The sequence below is a fragment of the Amblyomma mixtum genome, chromosome 3 (assembly GCF_055824585.1).
Source record: "Amblyomma mixtum isolate Tamu chromosome 3, ASM5582458v1, whole genome shotgun sequence".
In the NCBI taxonomy this organism is placed as follows: Eukaryota; Metazoa; Arthropoda; class Arachnida; order Ixodida; family Ixodidae; genus Amblyomma; species Amblyomma mixtum.
Window position 1 is genome coordinate 284465393 of NC_143014.1, and position 20692 is coordinate 284486084.

At 46.5% G+C, this 20692-nt stretch overlaps 1 protein-coding gene across 1 annotated transcript in view; it reads left to right on the forward strand.

Annotated features, from left to right (window-relative positions):
* LOC149355064 (prolactin-releasing peptide receptor-like) overlaps positions 1 to 20692 on the forward strand; it is a 329760-nt gene that overhangs the window by 279163 nt on the left and 29905 nt on the right. Inside the window, exon 4 of the mRNA XM_089576057.1 lies at positions 11769 to 11990. Within this exon, the coding sequence (XP_089432183.1) occupies positions 11769 to 11990 (222 nt within the window). The remainder of the gene's footprint in view (positions 1 to 11768; positions 11991 to 20692) is intronic.

The window sequence follows — 20692 nt, forward strand, 5'->3', positions numbered from 1 at the left end:
ATCGCATTCAGAGATTCTGAAGTTGCGGTATTCAAGGAAGATTTCTAGAGTAGTGAAGTTATAGCATAGCTATGATAGGCACGTCGCTCCACGAACTATACGTGCCCGCGTTCCGTGATCACCTGAAAACCCTCCTCTCGTTTCTCGTGCCTTGCGCATCCTTTGTTGTCTTCAGGAGCGGTGCGACGTAGGGGAAGGTGGTTGGGGAATGAGGGGTGCGGCGGGGGCGGTGGTGTTTGTGTGGGGGAATGCGTCACTGCCACCTGCATGCGCCCCGCCTCTCGCTTCGTACAAGCTTTTCCGTCATCGGGTAGAATTCGTGCTCGTGTGAAGCCCCAAGCGCTTGGAAGCGCCTCCCAGATTGGGCACGTAGCCGGGAGGTGAGAGCCCGAAGACATGCGACGAATCCAACATACGTAGCATGCCCTTCAGACACTGCCTACGAACGCAATGCCCGATAACATCTACAGATCTGTGCCTATGTATCTGATAGCCAGAGCGCGTTTACGCCAGCCGGAAAAGGCGCGAAACACTTAGCTCTAAGGAAGGAGAATCGCCTGTTTTTGCATTGTGCTACTGCAAACGCAGTGTTCCAAAAAAGAAACATTTGCACTAATCTCACTCCGAGCGGAACACGACACGCAGGCTTTTTTGTGTTTGTTTCACATCATCACCATGACGCTACTTTGTTGTTTTGAGGCAATAGTTATGACACCCTGGAGAATAATATTAGGAACTCTCTGAATTACTTACATTCTTGGAGTGTCGCAAATTCGCTGCAGATTAACAGTAAGAAAACAAAAGTCGTGATCTTCACTCCAAGGTAGTCATCAGCGCAACGTATTAATTTAACCCTTGGTGACGCAACTATTGAAGTCGTGGATGCAATAAAAATACTTGGTGTGCATTTTCATAAAAACATGTTATGGGACACTCACGTTAACACTATTGTTTCCCGAATTTCCAAAAGCGTCGGCTTACTAGCGAAATTCAAATATTTTCTACCTACCCCAGTTAAGTTACTTTTGTTCAATGCATTGTTTCAGTCACATTTAAACTATTGTTTTCTGGTATGGGGAAGCACAACAGATTCGCATGCTACAAAAAAGCAGTACGCCTTATCACAGGGGTAGATCCTTATGCACACACTAGAAGCCTGTTTATGCCATTCAAAGTACTTTCTGTGCATAGGCTGTACTGTTATACTTTAGCCAAGAGATATAAACAGGATGTCCAAAACAATGAGGCCCTCATTCAAACCATATCAAATCTAAGTTTAAGACAAGGTAGATCTACATCGCGCTCACCTGAAATTTGGAAAATTCCTTTCATGTGCACAACCATCAGCCGTCAAATGCTCGAATATTCACTTCCAACCCTATTAAATTATCTCCATAAACATGATATAAATATCAAAAGTGTTAGCACCCAAACTCTAAAGAATTTTTTACACAACAAGAGTGATGGTTACGCTCGCTATAATTGTATAATGATGTTTTTTTTTCTCATGTGTATTATGCTGGTCTTTTTGTGATGGGGATATCTTATTGTTGTGTAAAATGGGACTTTGACGTAGAATGCGACCAACTACTTTCAGACAAGAAGGTCTTGATTCACTTGCCATGTGTGTATGTTCTCGTGACTATGCTGCTATATATGTAAATGTGCAACTGTTGTATGCCTTGTAAATGGGGGCTCGAACCACGTCAAGTGATATGTTTTCACTTTTGTTCGTGTCCCTTTCCGCCTCGGCGGAATAAAGTTCAATTTCAATTCTTATTAGCTTTGTTCCGCTGTGCCTATTTGAACACTTTTTTGCCTATGAAAAGACCGAAGAAACATTAGGCCGTGACAAGGCCCAAATTATGTCCGTTTGGCAGTGTTAAATTAAACTTAAAATAAATATATAGTAAATATTAGAGTTGCTTTTTTTCGCACGATTATCTTGCACTATGCAAAAACAGAAATTTCGGAGAAGGGTGCATTTTGACGGCAAATAAAAAACTAAGTTTGATATATTCAATTCTGGAATTTTGGTACCTAAAGGACTAATAGAAAAGCAACATGGACTGCAAATGAAAGCATTTTTATGTGAATGAACATTATAGTTACTATAATAACTGCCCTATGAAATTGTAGTGAGAAAGTGTGTCAAGTCTTGCAGGGGAATAAATTAGAGTGAAATATAAAGATAACATGCCATACAATTACCCCGTGTAAATTTTGTTTGCCGTAGAAGCATGCACACGTTAAGTGCTGCACGTCGCCAAGCGTGAATATTAGGTCCGCAGTTTTCAGCTTTATTTACCAAGATATAATTTGTCGACGGTTGCAGTATACAATTTTTGACGATGTAAAGGGAACAGAAACTTAATCTTGCCCAATTTTCGTCACTGTAACAATTCTGCAAAGCTCAGCATATTTTCTGTTTTTTTTTTTTTTTTTGCACAAGCGCATAATTTGTGATCCATGGGTAGCCGTGAAGAAAGTTTGGTGTTGCGAAACCTTTGTGGCTCCCGCACCTTGTTACTTTTTCTGCAGTAAGCACTACGCAAGTTGGTGCCTCTGATAATGGGCACATCGAATCACAGCTGAGCGTACAGCGCTCAAGCAGAGGGGTTCGGCGTCAAAAAAGCCAAATCTGAACGCGCGGGCAGCTTCCAGAGAGAAATGCCTGGGGGCAAAATAAAGGCATATACACATGCAAGAGACACAGAAAAGAACGCTCTGATTCGAACCCAGCGGGTGCAAAAATATGTATTCTTCGTTGCGCGACGCAGTGATCGGGTACCCTTCGGAGCGCTGATATTGAAATTTACGCTCACGCTTAACGTTGTTTTATGGTAATACGCAGTTTAATCCAATTCACCATCGCGAATTACCCTTTGCAGACTAGACGCGCGACCTCAAATTGATCTCAACGTCTGAGTACAACACCCCTTGCATTGGATAACACTGCCGGGCATGCACTGCCTCACTCTTTTTTGATGAGGGCCCTTTTCTCTCGCAACCGCAGCCGCGTGATTTCATATCTCCGCGAGTTGGGTCGCCATCGAGTGGGCTTCGGCTGGAGTTCAAGACAGTGCCTTTTGTGGCATTTTGTGCCCTGATTGATAACAGCCCCGAAAGTTGGAATAGTCTAGCAGCGATAAATGTGCTGCCTCGGCACATTTTGTCCCAAAGGAAATGATTGAGTGGCCAAAAAGCTTGTTCAGTGGCGTAGTGTTTTCGCACTCGTAAGCTTTGCTGTGTTTTTGGTGTTTATATCTTTATTTTTCCAGAAAGCTTTGAATATGGCTGCCTCCACACATTCGGAAGGATCGGCCCGCCCACTTCTGCCTTGTTTCCTGCCGACCCGCATAATAAATCCTTGGCCGGAATCGATCGCTATAATGCACTTGCTTCCAACGAGCGCAAACCTAGAAGACAAAAACCCAAAATGAGAAAGAACAGAACGTGTCACTCAAGCCGCGATTCTATTGGCTCTCAATGCCGACGTACTGACACCATCTTTTGTTTACAGACGCTATGTGCGGGAACTGACAGCTCTGTTTGCAGTCTGCACTTGCCTGTTTGCAGTCGTAACGACTCAAAACTAGTGCATGTGCTGGACGTTCTCGATAAGGAACCATCTGCGACGCCATGATTGCATAGGAATATACGAGCGTAAGGCTGAAATGGAAAATAATTTTAACGTTTGGCATTTTGGTAGCCAAAAACAGATTGCCTTCTCTTTTGTTTTGGTACAGAAACAGCATATGAAATTTCAGGTTTCCTTTTTTTTATTTCTCAATTCAGACCCAGTGGCGCTGCGCATGGAGACGCGCACTTGGTGTCAAAAATTTGCGGTTCAAGACCACGGCAAAAGACGAAACAGCCTGTTTGCAATTTTGGTCACCTGATTCATTCATTCATCTTTTTTATTCTACATCTTTACAGAGGTCTGGAGCACAGACAAAAAGCTGAAGAAGACAGCTTGACGGGGTCTGTGCCCCTTAACAATTCATGTGCGTACAGACATATAGAAATGATATTTGGCATCGTCAGTTGCAAATTTGTAATTTAGAACATAAAAAAGTAATGACTGAAAACTAAATGAACAATTATGTTATTAATAAGACGAACAAGTCAAAATGTACTAGTAAAAACATTCTCGGTAATGATACAAGGCAGATACATGGATAATAGCTAAGCAAAACAAACAGAGGACGACAGCGTGAAAGCACTGGTGAATACAGGATAACCAAGCGAGCAAAAGAACGTTAGGAAAAACAAGAGAAAGTGACACGTTGATGAAAGTTTAAAATGTGTAGGAAAAGACGTAGATTTTCTTCTAGGTGTGCTTTTAGCTAAAAAATTTTTTTTTTAATGGATTGCGAATATTCAATAGGGACGGCAATCTCACGCGCAAGGACTGAGTTCCATAGTTGGTACGCACTGATGGAATGTGCCAGATTTCATGGTGACGTGTTTCATAAACATTATCATTTCTCATGAGGTTCGATAAAGTTGCAATAAAATTATTTCCTTGCTTTCTTGTTTTAAAGTATCGGTTGAGTAATGTGTCATTATACAGGAGGTGAACTGGACGGATTTTCAGATTTTCAAAGAGGGGTTCTGTATGAGCATCATATGAGGAGTCCGAAATGACGCGCACTGACTTTTTCTGGAGCAACAATAGCTTGTTCATGTTAGTGGCAGTGGTAGTCCCCCAAATCAGATGACAATAGCTAATGTGCGAAAGGATGAGTGAGTTATAAATAACTAATTTTATTCTCCTCGGTAAAAAGGAACGTAATTTGGTTAGTACTCCAACTACTTTGGCAATTTTGTTAGCCACCATGCCGACATGTGAATTCCAAGATAAATGCTCCTCGAATATGACCCCAAGACTTTTGAAGGAATGGACGATGTCAATGACTGATGTTCCGATCATTAGATTCCCAGTAACGGACACGTGCTGATTTTTTGGCCTGAAGAGAATAGCTTTGGTTTTATTAGTGTTGATTGTTAATGAGTTTACAGCGCTCCATTTGTGCAATTTTAACAATGTAAGGTTTGCTCGGTCAAATAAGCCCACCGAAGTAGGTGAAGTAAAAAATATGGTAGTATCATCGGCGTAAATAATAAACGTAGCTGATTCATCAATAGATGTTATGTCGTTAATGTAAATATTAAACAGCAATGGGCCGAGGATACTCCCTTGAGGCACCCCGCTGTTAATTTGTCTAATTTAAGATATATGAGTATTAATGTGCACTCTTTGTTGGCGATACTGGAGATAACTTTTCAGTAAACTTAAGAATACCCCTCGAAATCCGTAGATTTCAAGTTTCTTTAGTAATGTAGTATGATTTAGGCGATCAAAGGCCTTCGAGAAATCAACAAATACACCTAGAGTTACTAATTTGCTTTCTATTGCATGCAAAATGAGTTCTTTTTGAGTTAGAAGTGCTAATTCAGTGGAAAGTCCCTTTCTAAATCCGAACTGAGATTTAGCTAGTATGTTATGCTTTTCACAAAATTCAGTCATCCTGTTGTTAATTAACTTTTCTAATCCCTTTGAAAAAACTGGAAGAATAGAAATCGGTCTGTAATTGGTTAGGCTATGTTTATCGCCGCCTTTGAACAGAACGCTCACTTTTGCTGTCTGCATACCTTTAGGGAATATGCCATGTGCGAAGGAAAGGTTGTACACGTGCTCAAGGATGGAACTGATAATGTCTATGACGTATTTGACGGGGCGTATCTGTAAGTCATCCGAGTCGCATGATTTGCTGTTGTTGAAGGTGAGAAACGTGTCGCAAATTTCTTCAGAGTTAGTTGGTTTTAAAAACGCGCTGTCATGGGAGGAATATTTAAAGTGCGATGTGGTTACACTGCGATGTGGTCACACCAGAGCGTGGGGTGCGCTAGTGAATGTCGAGATTCCGTGCTGGCAGCGGGAACATTACCTTGCCTCGCTACTGAAAGAGTGTAAAATGTGACACCGGCTCCGCGACAGGAGTTCCTCTGACACCCGCTACTTTCCATATTTGAAAGCGCTACTGCCGCATTCAGGAGCCCCACTCGGCAGTACAGTTCGAGCTGAAATTGAAAGCCGCCAAATCCATATAAATCACGCATCCTCAAAGTACATATAGCAGGTGCCGAAGCAGGGTTTCGCAATGTTTAAAAATAAACCGGTACATTATAGGCGCAGGCAAATTGAAGCATGTGGTTGACTACTGTATACAATAAGTCGCAGAATTATTGTATTTTGTTAAATTCAGTGATTAAATAAGCGAAAAAATGGCTGAGGCTTAGCTTAGGTTAAGCCTAGTCAGATGCGAAGCATATTGTCGCCGAGTTGCATATCGAGCACGCCGCTTGGCTAGACGTTCTTCACGCTCTTCATCAGTCTCTGTAGCACGCCGCAACTTTTGCTTCTCATTCCAACGAGCAGCCCTGTCTCCAGGAGGCATCTCTATCCCGTGTACGCCTAGCAGAGGCAGGCGCACCCCCTTGTACACCGCCGCTCCAGCATCACGTGTTCACTACAGCGCACCTAGCGGCAGAAGCAGGAAACACATTTGTCGCGACGCCTCGCGCGACGGCGCGAGCTGGGGCCCGTTTCTCCTATGTCGTTACGTCACGCATCACTTGGTCCTCCTTGGTCGCGAAGCCTCGCGCGACGGCGCGAGCTGGGCCCCCGTTTCTCATCTGCTGTGACGTCACGCACCACGTGGTCATCCTTGGTCACGACGCCTCGCGCGACGGCGGGAGTTGGGCCCCCGTTTTTCATCTGCTGTGACGTCACGCATCACGTGGTATGACATGGAGGTCACGAAAGGACAATGGTAACGACACCGCCGCGCTCGAGGAGCTGGGTTGGGCTATTTTAGTATGCTTCGCATAAAAAACTTACTTTTCACCCTTAGCGTTTCCAACCAAAATTCCACAGCTGAATTATGGAGCGTTAAAAATGTATATTTCTTTTTTATTTTTTACTTTCAATTTTTCAGTTTTTGTTTTTTTATTTTCATGAACGTGATAGATTTCAGTAGAGTTAGTTCTTGGGCTCGTTAGTATACTTGATTTGAACTCATAGTTTTTCAGCGCAACGGCACACGGCCAAAGAAAAACAAAGCAGGAAGAGAACAAGGACGAACACAGCGCTGACTGTCAACTGTTTATTTAAGGACGCACACAGAGCTTAAATACACAGCTTAAATAAAGATGTGAAACGAGTTTTTTTCCTGTTTACCTTGCACGGTGTACGCCTGCGCTGGTCTGAGTGTATTTAAGCTGTGTGTGCGTCCCTAAACAAACAGTTGACAATCAGCTCTGTGTTCGTCTTTCTTCTCTTCCTGCGTCTTTTCTTTGGCCGTGTGCCGCTGCGCTGAAAAACTGTGAGATTGCATCAAGTGATAGACTTGTTTCTGCGTTGAAAAGAAAGCCCCGAAATATGAAAAAAAAAAATTCCACGTGACCGAGCGCTGGCGCGCCGTGGCAGCAGTAGCTCTCAATTGTGGAATTCGGGATCATTGCCTGGCTCTTTGTTGCCGCGAATGTTGCCGGGTAAAAACGTTGAAGTGGGCTCTATCAGCAAAACTGAAAGTAACTCCTGTGGCGTTGCCGTGTTGAGGGCGGTAAACAGTGGGTGCGCTCTTTTCCGCCAGCGACATGCTGACCAAAATATTGAGCACCGTTACTAGTCGGCGGACGGCGTTTCCTGTCTGGCGTGTCGCATCTGGCGCCTTTGCTTTACAACACATTGTTTTGGACCTCACATTTGGTGTTTTCTTCAGCCCGGCAGATGAAACGACCGACTGACGACTAGGAACGCTGTTTAGTGCTTCGGCCTGCATATCGCTACCGCGAACAAGCGTGCCAGCTGTTTTCAGCACAGAGCGAGGGCAGCTCGGAGATGTTTCAGTTTTCCCGCACGCGGCCACGTCATTGATTTTGCCCGGTCACATCCGCAGCAGCATCGAGCGCAGTTATGTTCAGGAGTTCCACATAATTTTCGACGTGAACGCAATTGTTCGAAAATAAATTTTCGGAGTTTACTTAATTATTCAACTGAGCAACGTACCCAAATGCTGTTACAATATACAGTGGTGAACACATGAGCTGAAGTTGCGTTCACCTATTGTGTCTCGGTAACGCGGCGCGTTAGGCGCGTGGCAATATTTAAACCGTGGCTAAATCTAACGGGGGACCTGGTATGCTGCGTTCTGCCAAAAGAAATTATGGTACACATCCTTCGAAAAAAATATTTAATATCACTTTATTAACGATCTCTGCGCTGAAGGGAGTTTTAAGCAGAGCTAACAAACTTTTCAAAATATAAGCTGTCGAGAAATATCTCATCTCATAACTTAACGCAATCTCCCGGTCTAAAGTCTCCCGCAGTGTAGTTCACACGGCCTCATTAGCATTTACGGAGAACGCTTTTTCTGTTTTCGGGCATCACCAGATTAATAATCTACTATAAGAACCCAATTAAATCACCAGCTTTAAATTGGGCAGTCGTATGGGAACGAGTAATTTTTAAGCGTTCGTGGTGCACAATAAAAAAAACAAGATTGAAAACCGCAGCTATCTCATCGTAAAGATGGCTGGCATGAAGAAAAAGAGAATTATGTACAAGCAACGAGTCTGCTTTAATCAGCGTTCACGAAATTGAATTCGGCACATGGACTTGTCAGTAGATGAATTATATACTCCAGAGGACGTTAACTAACATCTAAAAAGTTCATTAAGTCCTCTTAGCTGTTGTTATAAGGAAGCTAGTTTCATACGTTAATCAAGATTCTTAAAGTTTTAATCGGCTACTCACCCGAAAGACGCGGGTTCGATCCCGGCCGCGGCGGTAGAATTTCGATGAAGGCGAAATTCTAGAGGCGGTGCAAGTGGACTAAAAGAACTGCAGGTTGTCGAAATTTCCGAAACCTTCCACTATGGCGTCCTTTATAACCTGAGTCGCTTTGGGACATTAAACACTTTTAAACCATAAACTAATCAAAGCTTTAAACGTATGAGCCACATCTGATGTCTGCATGATTGCATCACTGCATGCGTGAGCCACAGCGGCTGAACGCGCTCATAAAGAATCAGACTGCAATGAAAGTAAGACTTGTCGCAGGATAATCTGGATCTCAGCTGATTGCTTCATATTGCGCTTCGAACAGCAGCCAACGTTGTCGTGTCTATTTGCTGTGTGCGGGCGCTCGTTGGCTGCTGTTTCAAGAGTGAGACTGGCTGGCTTTGAGGAGAAGCCTAAGGTTGAATTTGAGATCGCAGCGCCATCTGGCCAGTGTTGAGTGCTCATCGCGTGGCTCGCTCAATTCTTAGTAACAACGTGGGCGCCGTGTGTCTATTGCAATCATATATGCTTGTTTCCTTCCAGACAGTAAAGTAAACTATCCACAAGGTTTGCTTGGAGCGCCGTTGTAAGGGAAAAAAAAAACGCGCGAGGAAAACTAGTTGCGCCCGCATTTTCAGGTGCGTGCGCCTCGTGTAATTAGCACTTTTCTGGGCAGGAATGAAGGTTATTGAGGACGCTGAAATATTAAGCACCAGTGTGCATCTGGCTTCTTAGATATGTAGCGGGAACGGAAGTGTCAAAGTTAAGCAGTATAAAAATACAACACATGCCATATTTCACAATTATCCACAGCAACCCCGTATATGGTTCATAAGGTGCAGCTACAGCCGAGAGCAGTATTAAATTCCAGTGATTGAATTACAGTAATTTAATCCCCTTTTGGCAAATTGAATGTAATTAAAAAGTGTTTGGTGTAGTAATTCGTTAATTTAATGCATTACTTTGATCCAGTAATTTCGCAGAAAAATTTACTCCTCTCTCGAAATTACTTTCGTTGGAAATGCACCAACGCGGTTTCCTGTGTTTGCAGTTTTGGACACTCGTTTTTCTGCTCACATTCTTTCAAAGAGAAAACAAAGCTCTGCGAGGCGGCGAAGGGCAACATGTGCGCAAGCGAAATCTATCACGGTGGGGCACAGTGGGAGGGTGGCAAAGCTAGGTGGCCTCCTGGGCTTCATGCACACGCTGACGCACCAACGCGGTGGCAGCTTCCAGACAAGCTGCCGGCGCTCAGGCACAAAAACGGTGCTAGAGCGTGAGAATGTCGCCTTGCTGCCGAGTCAAACGAAAAGAAAGTTGTGCGCGTTCCAGCACTGCATACACTCACATTAAACTATGCGTGTAAGGGATGTGTAGCTCTAGTTGCAATTGTGCAGGTCCATTCGCTTTGATATGTTACCCTTGTTATGTCAGGGGAGGGAGAAGGGAGAGCTAAAGAAGGGAATCAAGCATCCTCTGGTCTCCTGGTGGCAACTTGTTACACCGGTTCCTAGGCCTCCTAGGGTGCAGAAGTGGGCTCTGACGGGTCTCGACAATAAATGTACTCACGAGTACTAGTTTCTACGGGGCCACGGGCCTGTACTGGGCATACCGAAAGCATTCCTAGACCACACGGCGCTGAACCCGAGCAGCATATTGTACGATCGACGTTCGATTCGGCAGATATGGCATATTTTTGCAAACAAACAAGAGAGAATGCGCATGTACTCTCCGGCATGGTACGCCAACTGAGGCGGCGCACAGCGCATTCTAGAGAGCAGCAGTTATAGGTAGAATTTACTGCTCTGGCGCAATGTTCGAAAGACGACAAGCTGATGGGCTTGGCCCTTAGGCCAACAGAGTCTATAGATAGACGGCACAATTTTGAAGTTTCCGAGAACGGAACAGTGCGTGCGCTGAGACGCTCCCGCAGTTACGCCCACAAAGGCCGACTCGCGCTCAAGCTACGTTGTCCCGACAAAGCTCAGGGGTCGACTCCGGAAGAGCGCTAGGAATAAACATTACAGCCGATGGCTGCCGCGGTGGACTCCGGGTGGTTTCGAGGTAATGAAGAACAAGTTTGTGAACATTAAGGGGGGCGGATATTGCGTGACAACGAGCATTCGGCATCCGGTTATGATGGGAGCTCAGTGGAAGTGATGAATGTTTGATAGTGGCTCTGTTGGTTTTAGTTCTATAATGTCATGACTTGGGGGAAAGTGAGGAAGGCCACCAGTTTGTGGAAACTAAATTTGGCCCTTATGTCCTCAATAACAGTGGTAATTTGTGCAGCGGTGCCCTCTTACGTAACTGCTTTAAAAAGGGACGGTGGCATACTTCTCCAATACTACCTTTTTCTTTACCCAAGTCTGCTCTTGCTCTCGTGCTTTCGGTATTAATGATCTTTGGTGCGGTATTAAATCCAGGTATTTAGTCGCCCCCATTAGCCCATTCGAAATATATTTCTACAGTTGTATTGTTACATCGTAATTTCGAGTAGGGAGACACGAAACAAAAAATAACGCCCAGAACACTGCGTATTTAAGGATCGAAGTTATTTCTGGCTTATACTTCTTTTCATTTGGCTCGGAGTTGAGCCACTTCTTTGGCACCATGAAAAGTCATTACAGAGGAGTTAATAAAAGCATTCAGTCAACACAGTCAGTTCTCGTGATGAATAGGGCAATGTTAGCAATAATTTGAACCGAAAATGAAAAATAAATGTTCCTAATTGTCAAGTTGTTTCCTGCGACATTCAGGTCTTTTTGTTTCTGATCCGTGAGAAGAAATGCACCTGCGCTCTGCATAACGCCTGCATGACCTTGAGAAAACCGGCAAGAAGAATTTAGTTTCGGTTTTCGTTCCTCCACCGTTGCGTTACCCAAAACTTTATGCAGCCTTTTCTTGCCCTGCGCAGGTGGTGAAGATGCTGGCTACCGTGGTGCTGATGTTCGCCGTCTGCTGGCTGCCAATCCACCTGATGAACTTGATACTGTACTTCGACCGCGCCGCCATGCAGCCAGACACGGCCGAGCAGGAGTACCTCTACATTGCGGCGTTCTTCTCCTGTCACTGGTTCTCAATGGCCAACAGCTTCGTCAACCCCATCATCTACTGCTTCATGAGCGACAACTTCCGGGTGAGTGCGTAGTCTGGGTTGCACGTGCTTGGCCGCAAGCGCCACTCCGATTACGAACATGAGCTAAAAAGTGACCACTAAAACTCCCACAGCGAGCTTCGCATAAGTGCCGAGCAGAGAACGAGAGTAGCCTCGCGCTCTTTTCAGGTCTTTTCTTTAAAAATGCTTTTACTACCTCCGCTTTGATCTTATTGCTAAACGATGAAGTGACATTGATGATAATTATAAATGGCGCCAGTTATGACACACCACAAAAATAGTTTATCTTTATTGTGTCAAACTGTGATTACAGCCGTCGCTGAATAGCAGCTAATTCGCACTCGTATGCTAATGATGTATTTGGTGTAGTAAGAATATACTATTCGGTAAAAAAGTCTATAGGTGCAGTGAGCGGCAGTCGGTGCTGATAGCTGTGTTATCAGCCAGTGCCTACAGGTCATACTGTGGACTTGTAACTCACACTCACTTGTCCAAATGCGTTATTGAAAGCAGGTGATTGCTGAAGAGCATTCAACTTATTCGTCCAGATGGCTCCTCGAGTGCCGTGGAGACTTTTGGCCGCACAAGCGTGTAGAGTGGAGCAGTGTTTATATTCGGAGACTATAACGCTTGTCGTGAAATGGAAGCTTCTGAAATTACCTTCGATAGGCATTTGAAATATAATAATAATAAGCAGAGGCAGTGTTTCTTGCGTTTTTAGCTGTGATGTGTGTGCCATACCTCAGCTACGTCACCGGAAAATTAAAGCGCGAAGTGGATAGTAGCATGTGCCGGCAGTCGCTGCATGCTTGTCTATGTGACGCTGATTAATTGATGATTAGTTAATTTGCGTTTCTTCAGTAGGACGCAAATGCGCTTTACTGAAAACGGCGATGGACCTCTGACAAAAAGAACAATATTTTTATCAAAAGCCAAAACCTTTATCGCCCGGCGTTACGCAGCAGCAGTTCGAATTTGATAGTTAACATACAGCGTTTATATTTCATACCCCACACCAAATCCTCTAGCCGCCGCGGTGGCTCAGTGGCTATGGTGCTCGGCTGCTGGCCCGAAAGACGCGGGTTCGATCCCGGCCGCGGCGGTTGAATTTCTTTGGAGGAGAAATTCGAGGCCCGTGTACTGTGCGATGTCAGTGCACGTTAAAGAACCCCAGGTGGTCGAAATTTCCGGAGCCCTCCACTACGGCGTCTCTCATAGCCTCAGTCGCTTTGGGACGTTAAACCCCATAAACCAACCAACCAACCAACCAACCAAATCCTCTAGAGTTCTTTGCACGCTTTCTCTCAGTGAAAACACCTTCTTGTGGGGAAAAACCTGCAGTTGGCCAGCGGAGTAGGATCTAGACTGCGTCATGTTGACAGAGATGTGGTTCACCGACACCACTTGCTTTTGGTATTATAAGAAGAAGGGATCAGTTTTGGGGCAAGAGCACAGCTCTCTCCTCTAGGTAGTGAGCTGTGTGCGTACTTGAGGCAAAAAGTATCCCACTTCATCCACAATGTGCACCGTAATTTAAACTTCTGTACACTGTGGTGAACATTGAGAGGGTGCCACTGTTGCCGAGACATGTAGTAAATTTTGACAAACATGCCATGAGGACTTTCAATATTGAACACCTTTATTAGACCCTAAAGCTTACGCGAAAGCAGTTGAAAATTGTTTTCAGAGCAGCCGTCGTCTTCAAGGCCATGCGGAGACCGCACCTTATGCGCAGGCGTGCACATGGACGGTTCTGCGCGCACATTTGCGATCTGTTTTTTTTTTACAATTTTAATGAATTCTTCGGAGTTTACTAAAGCACAGGCGAAGAGTTAATGGATTGATTGCAGCGTTGCCTTTCAGACTACCTTTAATTTCTTGCTGTTGGTGGCCGAAGGTTTTGTATAGTGAAAAATATGCGTTGTAACAAGCTGCATATAATCGCAGTGGCAAGGCTGTGTGTTTAGACTTCCCAGAAGAGCTTAGTAGTGAACCTCGGAGCTCCACATCAAGAAGAAGCTGTAGCTCGGGCGCTGTTCCGGCTCGCAAAAATTTTCTCATAGCAAAATGCTCTTTTTGCACTAATTTCCTAAAATATACAACCGGAAATCATCTTCAGATTATGGCTCCTGGATTATGTAGACACTAACGTTTTTCTTTAAAAAAAAAAATGCAATCCAAGCCTAGGTAGTCAATGCTTGATTGAAGAATGTTTACGGATTATAAGCCGTGAACTAAAAAATCGGAACTAGGTTTTAGCTAAAGATCTCTTTTGTGGGTTTTCGACAATACGCGGATTTGGGTGCTATTCCAGCCGAAAGCATCGCATCTAATCGATCTATGCATTTAAATTCTATAAGGGTGCGCTTGTTCTGCGATATGGTATAACAAGAGTGACCGAGCTCATCTTTCGCCAACAAACATCAAAATAATATAATATTTTCGTTGCCAGTTGCACGACAGCTTATGAAAACGGCAAAAAATCAATGATCTGGTAGTCCTCTTTGAATTCCCCATGTTGCGTTTAAATTTCTTTGTAAGATGTGAAAGTTACCTTACAGTCCTGGGCAAGGGTTCACGCAGAGTGCTCGATGTGGGGACGATGTGAGGCGCACAATCTGAACACTCATAAAATAACATGGACTATCCTTGACAATAAACGAGAACTAGTTTCGTGAGCACGATCCTCTCTATATGCTTTGTCAATTATTAAGGTTATATTGTAGCACATTCATCGCTTCAAATATCCGCTCCCTAACGAGGTATCGCGCTCTATAATGGCGTCCCACGTGTCCCCGTTCTTGTCTCTGCGCAGGCGGACGTGATGCAGTTGATATTGAAGCGTAGCTTAACCGGTCTCGACTGGGCGCGCACCACAAAGCGCTGGTCACAGCAGCCGCACCAACAGCAGCAGCAGAAGCAGCATAAGGAACTCGGCGCCACTTGCTCCATGAACGGCGCACTGCCCGGTGTTGCAACCCCACACCGATGAGTGTGAACACTGAGGTCAGTAAATGCCTGGGCACGTTTTCTTTCCCACCTTTGCTCTAATGTGCGTGGCAGACTTTTGAAAAGGCAACTGTGTGGTTTCTGATTAGTACCCGACAGAAAACAAAATATTAGTTTAACACAACAAATTTGCACATCTCAACTCGCAAGAAACTTAAAGTAAGTTCGCTGCTGCAGTGATTCAAGCGCAGGCAGGATGAAGTTTCAGGCTGCCTGGGTGGTGCACAAATCTAGTAGCATCCGCATCACCGCACATTTCCTCAGGAAAACAGGCAGCAAGACTGCAGGCGACCCTTGTCACTGCAAACGGTCTAAGCACGGAGCAATCGATTGGTTAGATTGCCTGTTTAATGCAGCCGCTCTCGTCGACCGGCCCTGCTGAGTCCGTTTATAGTTGAAGGCTTTTTCAGGCAGCACCGAGCTCATTTTCGCTCTTTTATTCGCCCGCACTTCCCAAGTAGCCATACTAGCGAAAAATGACATCATATAGATGACTGTTGACATTGCAGATCTGCCTTTAGGCCTTTGACATATCTTCTGAACTGTCTTGACGCTTACCGCTGTCGAGTGACTTGCCAATAAGATGCATACAGTGACTGTTTCAGCATAGCGTTAGAACGACGTGTACCCCCCCCCCCCCCTCCCCAACAAAGGTGAGTCGCTCATTAGACGAACCTTCCTAAAAACCTTTCAGCTCGATAAGTGTGTCCTCGAACCACCAGCCTGTTACAACGAAATTCGTTGTGGGCTCACCTCCCACTTTCTGGACACTTTTATCCCCGGCAGTACATAATAGCGGGGTCAGGAGGCACGACTCGCTTCAATGGATCCATGCAAACTACCCCTTTTCCATAATCAATTTGGGCCAAAAGCCAAGAAATGCCCCAGCGTCTGCTCGCAGATTATGCCTGCAGATAAGCAGCACCACTGCGCTATGATGGAACGGTTTCAATGAGGTCCCCGTTACAACTGCGTTTCGAAGTTTCCTACCAGCTTTCAGATGCACGTTCTAGTAAACTTAGAGGCAAGATATAAGCTACCCTATCAAAAGTGTTTATGCTAGGATGATATACATATGCACTAATGTGGCTCGGGCACACAATCAGCCCTTTAAATGCCATCTGCCAAGTTGTTCGAAGGGCCGCTCGCGCGGGCTTACAAGAAATTGGCCCCTTTGATTCTAGACAGCGAGAACAAGAAATGGGAGAGCAAAATAAAGAAAGAAAGACACATGAACGCATTGCATGAAGCCCTCAGAAGAGAATAATAGCAAGCGATGTCGTTGTGCATTTGGAGGAGACATTTAAGACACTTTTTAATTGCTTGACGTCTTTTTGTGCATGCGTCCGTTTGTACAAAACAAAATTACTCACGGAACCACACCAAATGTAGGTTGTTGAGGGGCTCTGTACTTATAGCACACCTGAACAGCATATTGTGTCGAACCTTATTAATGTTGTATTAAATATACAGTAACCATTAGGTTCGACAGCAGAAATGACATTTTATATTGCAATGCTAGAGAAAAATCACTAACGATCATACAAGTGTTGTGCAGGTGCTAAGAAGACAAGATTCAGCACGGTCATACGAATATACGAAGCGCGATCTTAGCGCAACAGCTTTTCAGCGGTATTCTTAGGCAGTTCCTTGTATTCTCAGAAAAAAATCGTGTTAAAAAATTAACTTCTTTAATAGCGTATTGACCCCTTCCAGAATTAATAATTTTCAAGAACTCGTGAACAATCTATAGCAGATAGCAACAACAAAAACAGCAGCAACAAAAGAAACACCAACCACAGCAACACGAACAAAAACAGCAAAAAGAACAGAAGCAACAGCAAAGGCAAAAACAGCAACAGCACCAACAGCCCCAACAAAAGAACAGCAACAATGACAGCAACAACAGCAACAGCACCAAGAGCCAACAGCAATACCAACTGCACCAAAAAAGCAGCAACAACTGAAACAACATCAACAGCAAATACAGTAACAACATCAGCAACAACACCTTCAACAACAACAGCAACACAAACATCAACAGAGCAAAAACAGCAACAACAGCAACAGCAACAACAAAGACAGCAACTACAATAACTCCAGCAGGCCTCGACGCTCACTCTGGCTGCAAACCGTTTTGCGAGCTACCGGCCTGTAGCTTCAGCAGCGCTTAAGCACCGTCCTAGCTGCAGGCCGTTTTGCGAGCAACCGGCCTGTAGATTAAGCAGCGCGCGACCATAGCTTTGACTGCAGGCCGTTTTGTAAGCAACCGGCCTGTAGCTTCAGCAGCGCCTGACTGTCGCTCTCGCTGCGGGCCGCTTTGCGAGCAACTGGACTCTAGCTTCAGCAGCGCGCGACCATCGCTCTGGCGGCTGGCCTTTTTACAAACAATCGGCCTGTAGCGTCAGCAACGCTTCACCATCGCTCTGGCTGCAGTCCGTTTTGGGAGCAACCGGCATATAGATTCAGAAGCGCGATCATAGCTTTGGCTGAGGCTGTTTTGTAAGCAACCAGCCTGTTGTTTCGGATGCGCCTGGCCATCGCTCTGGCAGCACGCCGTTTCCCGAGCAACCGGCCTGTTGCTTCAGCAGCCCGTCAACATCGATCTGGCTGCAGGCCGTTTTTCAAGCAACCAACCTGTAGCTTCAGAAGTGCTTGACCATCGCTCTGGCTGCAGGCCGTTTTGTGAGCAACCGGCCTGTAACTTCAGCAGCGCTTGGCCATCCTTCTGACAGCAGGCCGTTTCTCGACCAACCGACCTGTAGCTTTAGGAGCGCTTCACCATCGCTCTGGCTGCAGGCCATTTTTCGAGCAACCGGCCTGCAGCTTCATCAGCCGCTGTCCATCGCGCTGGCGGGAGGTCGTTTTTCGAGCAACCGGCCTCTAGCTACAGGAACGCTTCATCATGCATCGCTTTGGCTGCACGCCGTTTTCGCGAGCAACCGGCCTGTAGCTTCAGGAACGCTTGACAATAGCCCTGGCTGCAGGCTGTTTTTCGAGCAACCAGCCTGTAGCATCAGCAGCGCCTGATAACAGCCCTGGCTGTCGGCTTTTTTAAGAGCAACCGGCCTGTATCTTCAGGAGCGCTTGACCATCGCTTTGGATGCAGGCCGTTTCTCGAGCAACCAGCCTGTAGCTTCAGCAGCGCTTGACCATCGCTCTGCCTGCAGGCCGTTATGCGAGCAACCGGCCTGTAGCTTCAGCAGCGCCTGACCATCGCCCTGGTTTCAAGCCGTTTTGCGAGCAACCGGCCTTTAGCTTAACCAGTGCTTGACAATCGTTCTGGCTCTAGGTCGTTTTGCGATCAGCTGAGCAGTAGCGCCAGCAGCACTTGACCATCGCTATGGCAGTAGGCTGCTTTGCGAGCAACCGGCCTGTGGTTGCAGCAGCGCTTGACCATCGCTCCGGTTTCAGACCGTTTTCCGACCAACCGGCCTGTGGTTTCAGGAGCGCTTGACCATCGCTGTGGCTTCAGGCCGTGTATCGAGCATCCAGCCTGTACCTTCAGCAGCACTTGACCATCGCTCTGGCTGCAGGCAGTTTTGCGAGCAAACGGCCTGTAGCTTCAGCACCGCTTGACTATTTCTCTGGCTGCAAGCCGTTCTGCGAGTGGTAGGATATGCTTAAACAGCGCTTGACCATCACTCTGGCTACAGTCCGTATCGCTCTGGCTGCAGGCCGTTTTGTGAACAGCCGGCCTGTAACTTTAGCAACGCTTGACCATCCTTCTGGCTGGAGGCCGTATCTGGACCAACTGGCCTGTAGCTTCAGGAGCGCTTGACGATCGCTGTGACAGCAGGCAGTTTTTCGAGCAACCAGCCTGTAGCTTCAGCAGCGCTTGACCATCACCCTGGCTGCGGGCCGTTTTGCGAGCAACCGGCCTGCAGCTTCAGGAACGCTTGACCATCGTTCTGGCTGCCGGCCGTTTCTCGAGCAACCAGCCTGTAGCTTCAGCAGCGCTTGACCATCGCTCTGGCTGCAGGCCGTTTTGCGAGCAATCGGCCTGTAGCTTCAGCAGTATCTGACCATCAATGGCTGCCGGCAGTTTTACGGGCAACCGGCCTGCAGCTTAAGGAGCGTTTGACCATCGTTCTGGCTGCCGGCCGTTTCTCGAGCAACCAGCCTGTACTTACAGCAGCGCTTGACCATCGCTCTGGCTGCAGGCCGTTTTGCGAGAAAACGGCCTGTAGCTTCAGCACCGCTTTGGTATTGCTCTGGCTGCAGGCCGTTTTGCGAGCGATTGGTCTGTAGCTTCAACAGTGCTTGACCGTCACTCTAGCTGCACGCCGTTTTGCGACCAATCGGCCTGTAGCTTCAGCAGTGCCTGTCCATTGCGCTGGCTGCAGGCCGTTTCGCGAGCAACCGGCCTGTGGCTTCAGCAGCGCTTGACCACCGCTCTGGCTGCGGGCCATTTTGTGAGCAAAAACCCTGTAGCTTCAGAAGCGCTTGACCATCGCTCTAGCTGCAGGCCGTTTTGTGAGCAAACACCCTATAGCTTTAGCAGTGCCTGAGCATCGCGCTTTCTGCAGGCCGATTTGCGCTACCTGCCTGTGGCTTCAGCAGCGCTTGACCATCGCTCTGGCTGCGGGCCGTTTTGCGAGCAATCGGCCTTTATTTTCAGCAGCGCTTGACAATCGTTCTCACTGTAGGCCGTTTTGCGATCAATCAGTCTGTAGCGCCAGCAGTACTTGACCATCGCTATGGCTGCAGTCAGAATTGCAAGCAACTGGCCTGTAGCTTCAACAGAGCTTGACCGTCACTGTAGCTGCACGCCGTTTTGCGACCAATGGGCCTGTAGCTTAAGCAGTGCCTGACCATCGCGCCAGCTGCAGGCCGTCTTGCGAGCAACCGGCCTGTGGCTTCAGCAGCGCTTGACCATCGCTCTGGTTGCAGGCCGTTTTGTGAGCAAACAGCCTGTAGCTTCAGCACAGCTTGCCCATCACTCTGGCTGCAGTTTGTTTTGCCAGCAAACGGCCTATGGCTTCCGCATCGCTCTGCTATGGCCCTGGCGGCTGGCCGTTTTGGGAGCGATTCGCCTGTGCATGAGAAAGAGCTCTAGATGAGAAGAAAAGTGCTGCCCCTTCTTACCAAATTGTTCCAAAGCTAACTTTAACGCAGCGGCGGTAAGGCGGGGTGACATGTGCGGAGAGGGCTGCGGTTTTGCACTGGTGGACCGTGTGAGTGGCTGGTTTGACTACTTCTCACCGTCAAACCACCGCTCGCTGCGTGTATTAAACCGAGTGGACCGATTAGCCGCACCGCATGAGCGGGTGGCAGCAGCCATTGTGAGCGCGGGGAGCTCAAGCGTCATGGTGACGTAGGGGTCCCTTTCGGGCCAGCCTGCCAGAAGAAGGCATCCAAATTGTGAGGGAAAACCGCAACTTTCGCAAGCAGGAGGCGGACTTCATGAAGTGGTTGAGCGAGTGCTGGTTCCATCCGCTCTATTCTGGGAGCATAGCTTTGTTTATTTCATGAAAATTACTGTTGCATTCAATTTCGTAGCTTGCTAGTAATGCGCCGGGGGCACCAAAAAGGTCTACCTCAATCATTTGCGAACAAAATACCTCCATGTAGGGGGGTGGCGCCATTTATTGTAAACGCCACAAATCAGAAACGTTTGCTTCTTAACAATTAGCGAACAGTTGCTATAAAAATGGGTGTTATTTATTGATAATAAACAATCGTATTTAGTGGCCATGTGCTATGCGACAAAA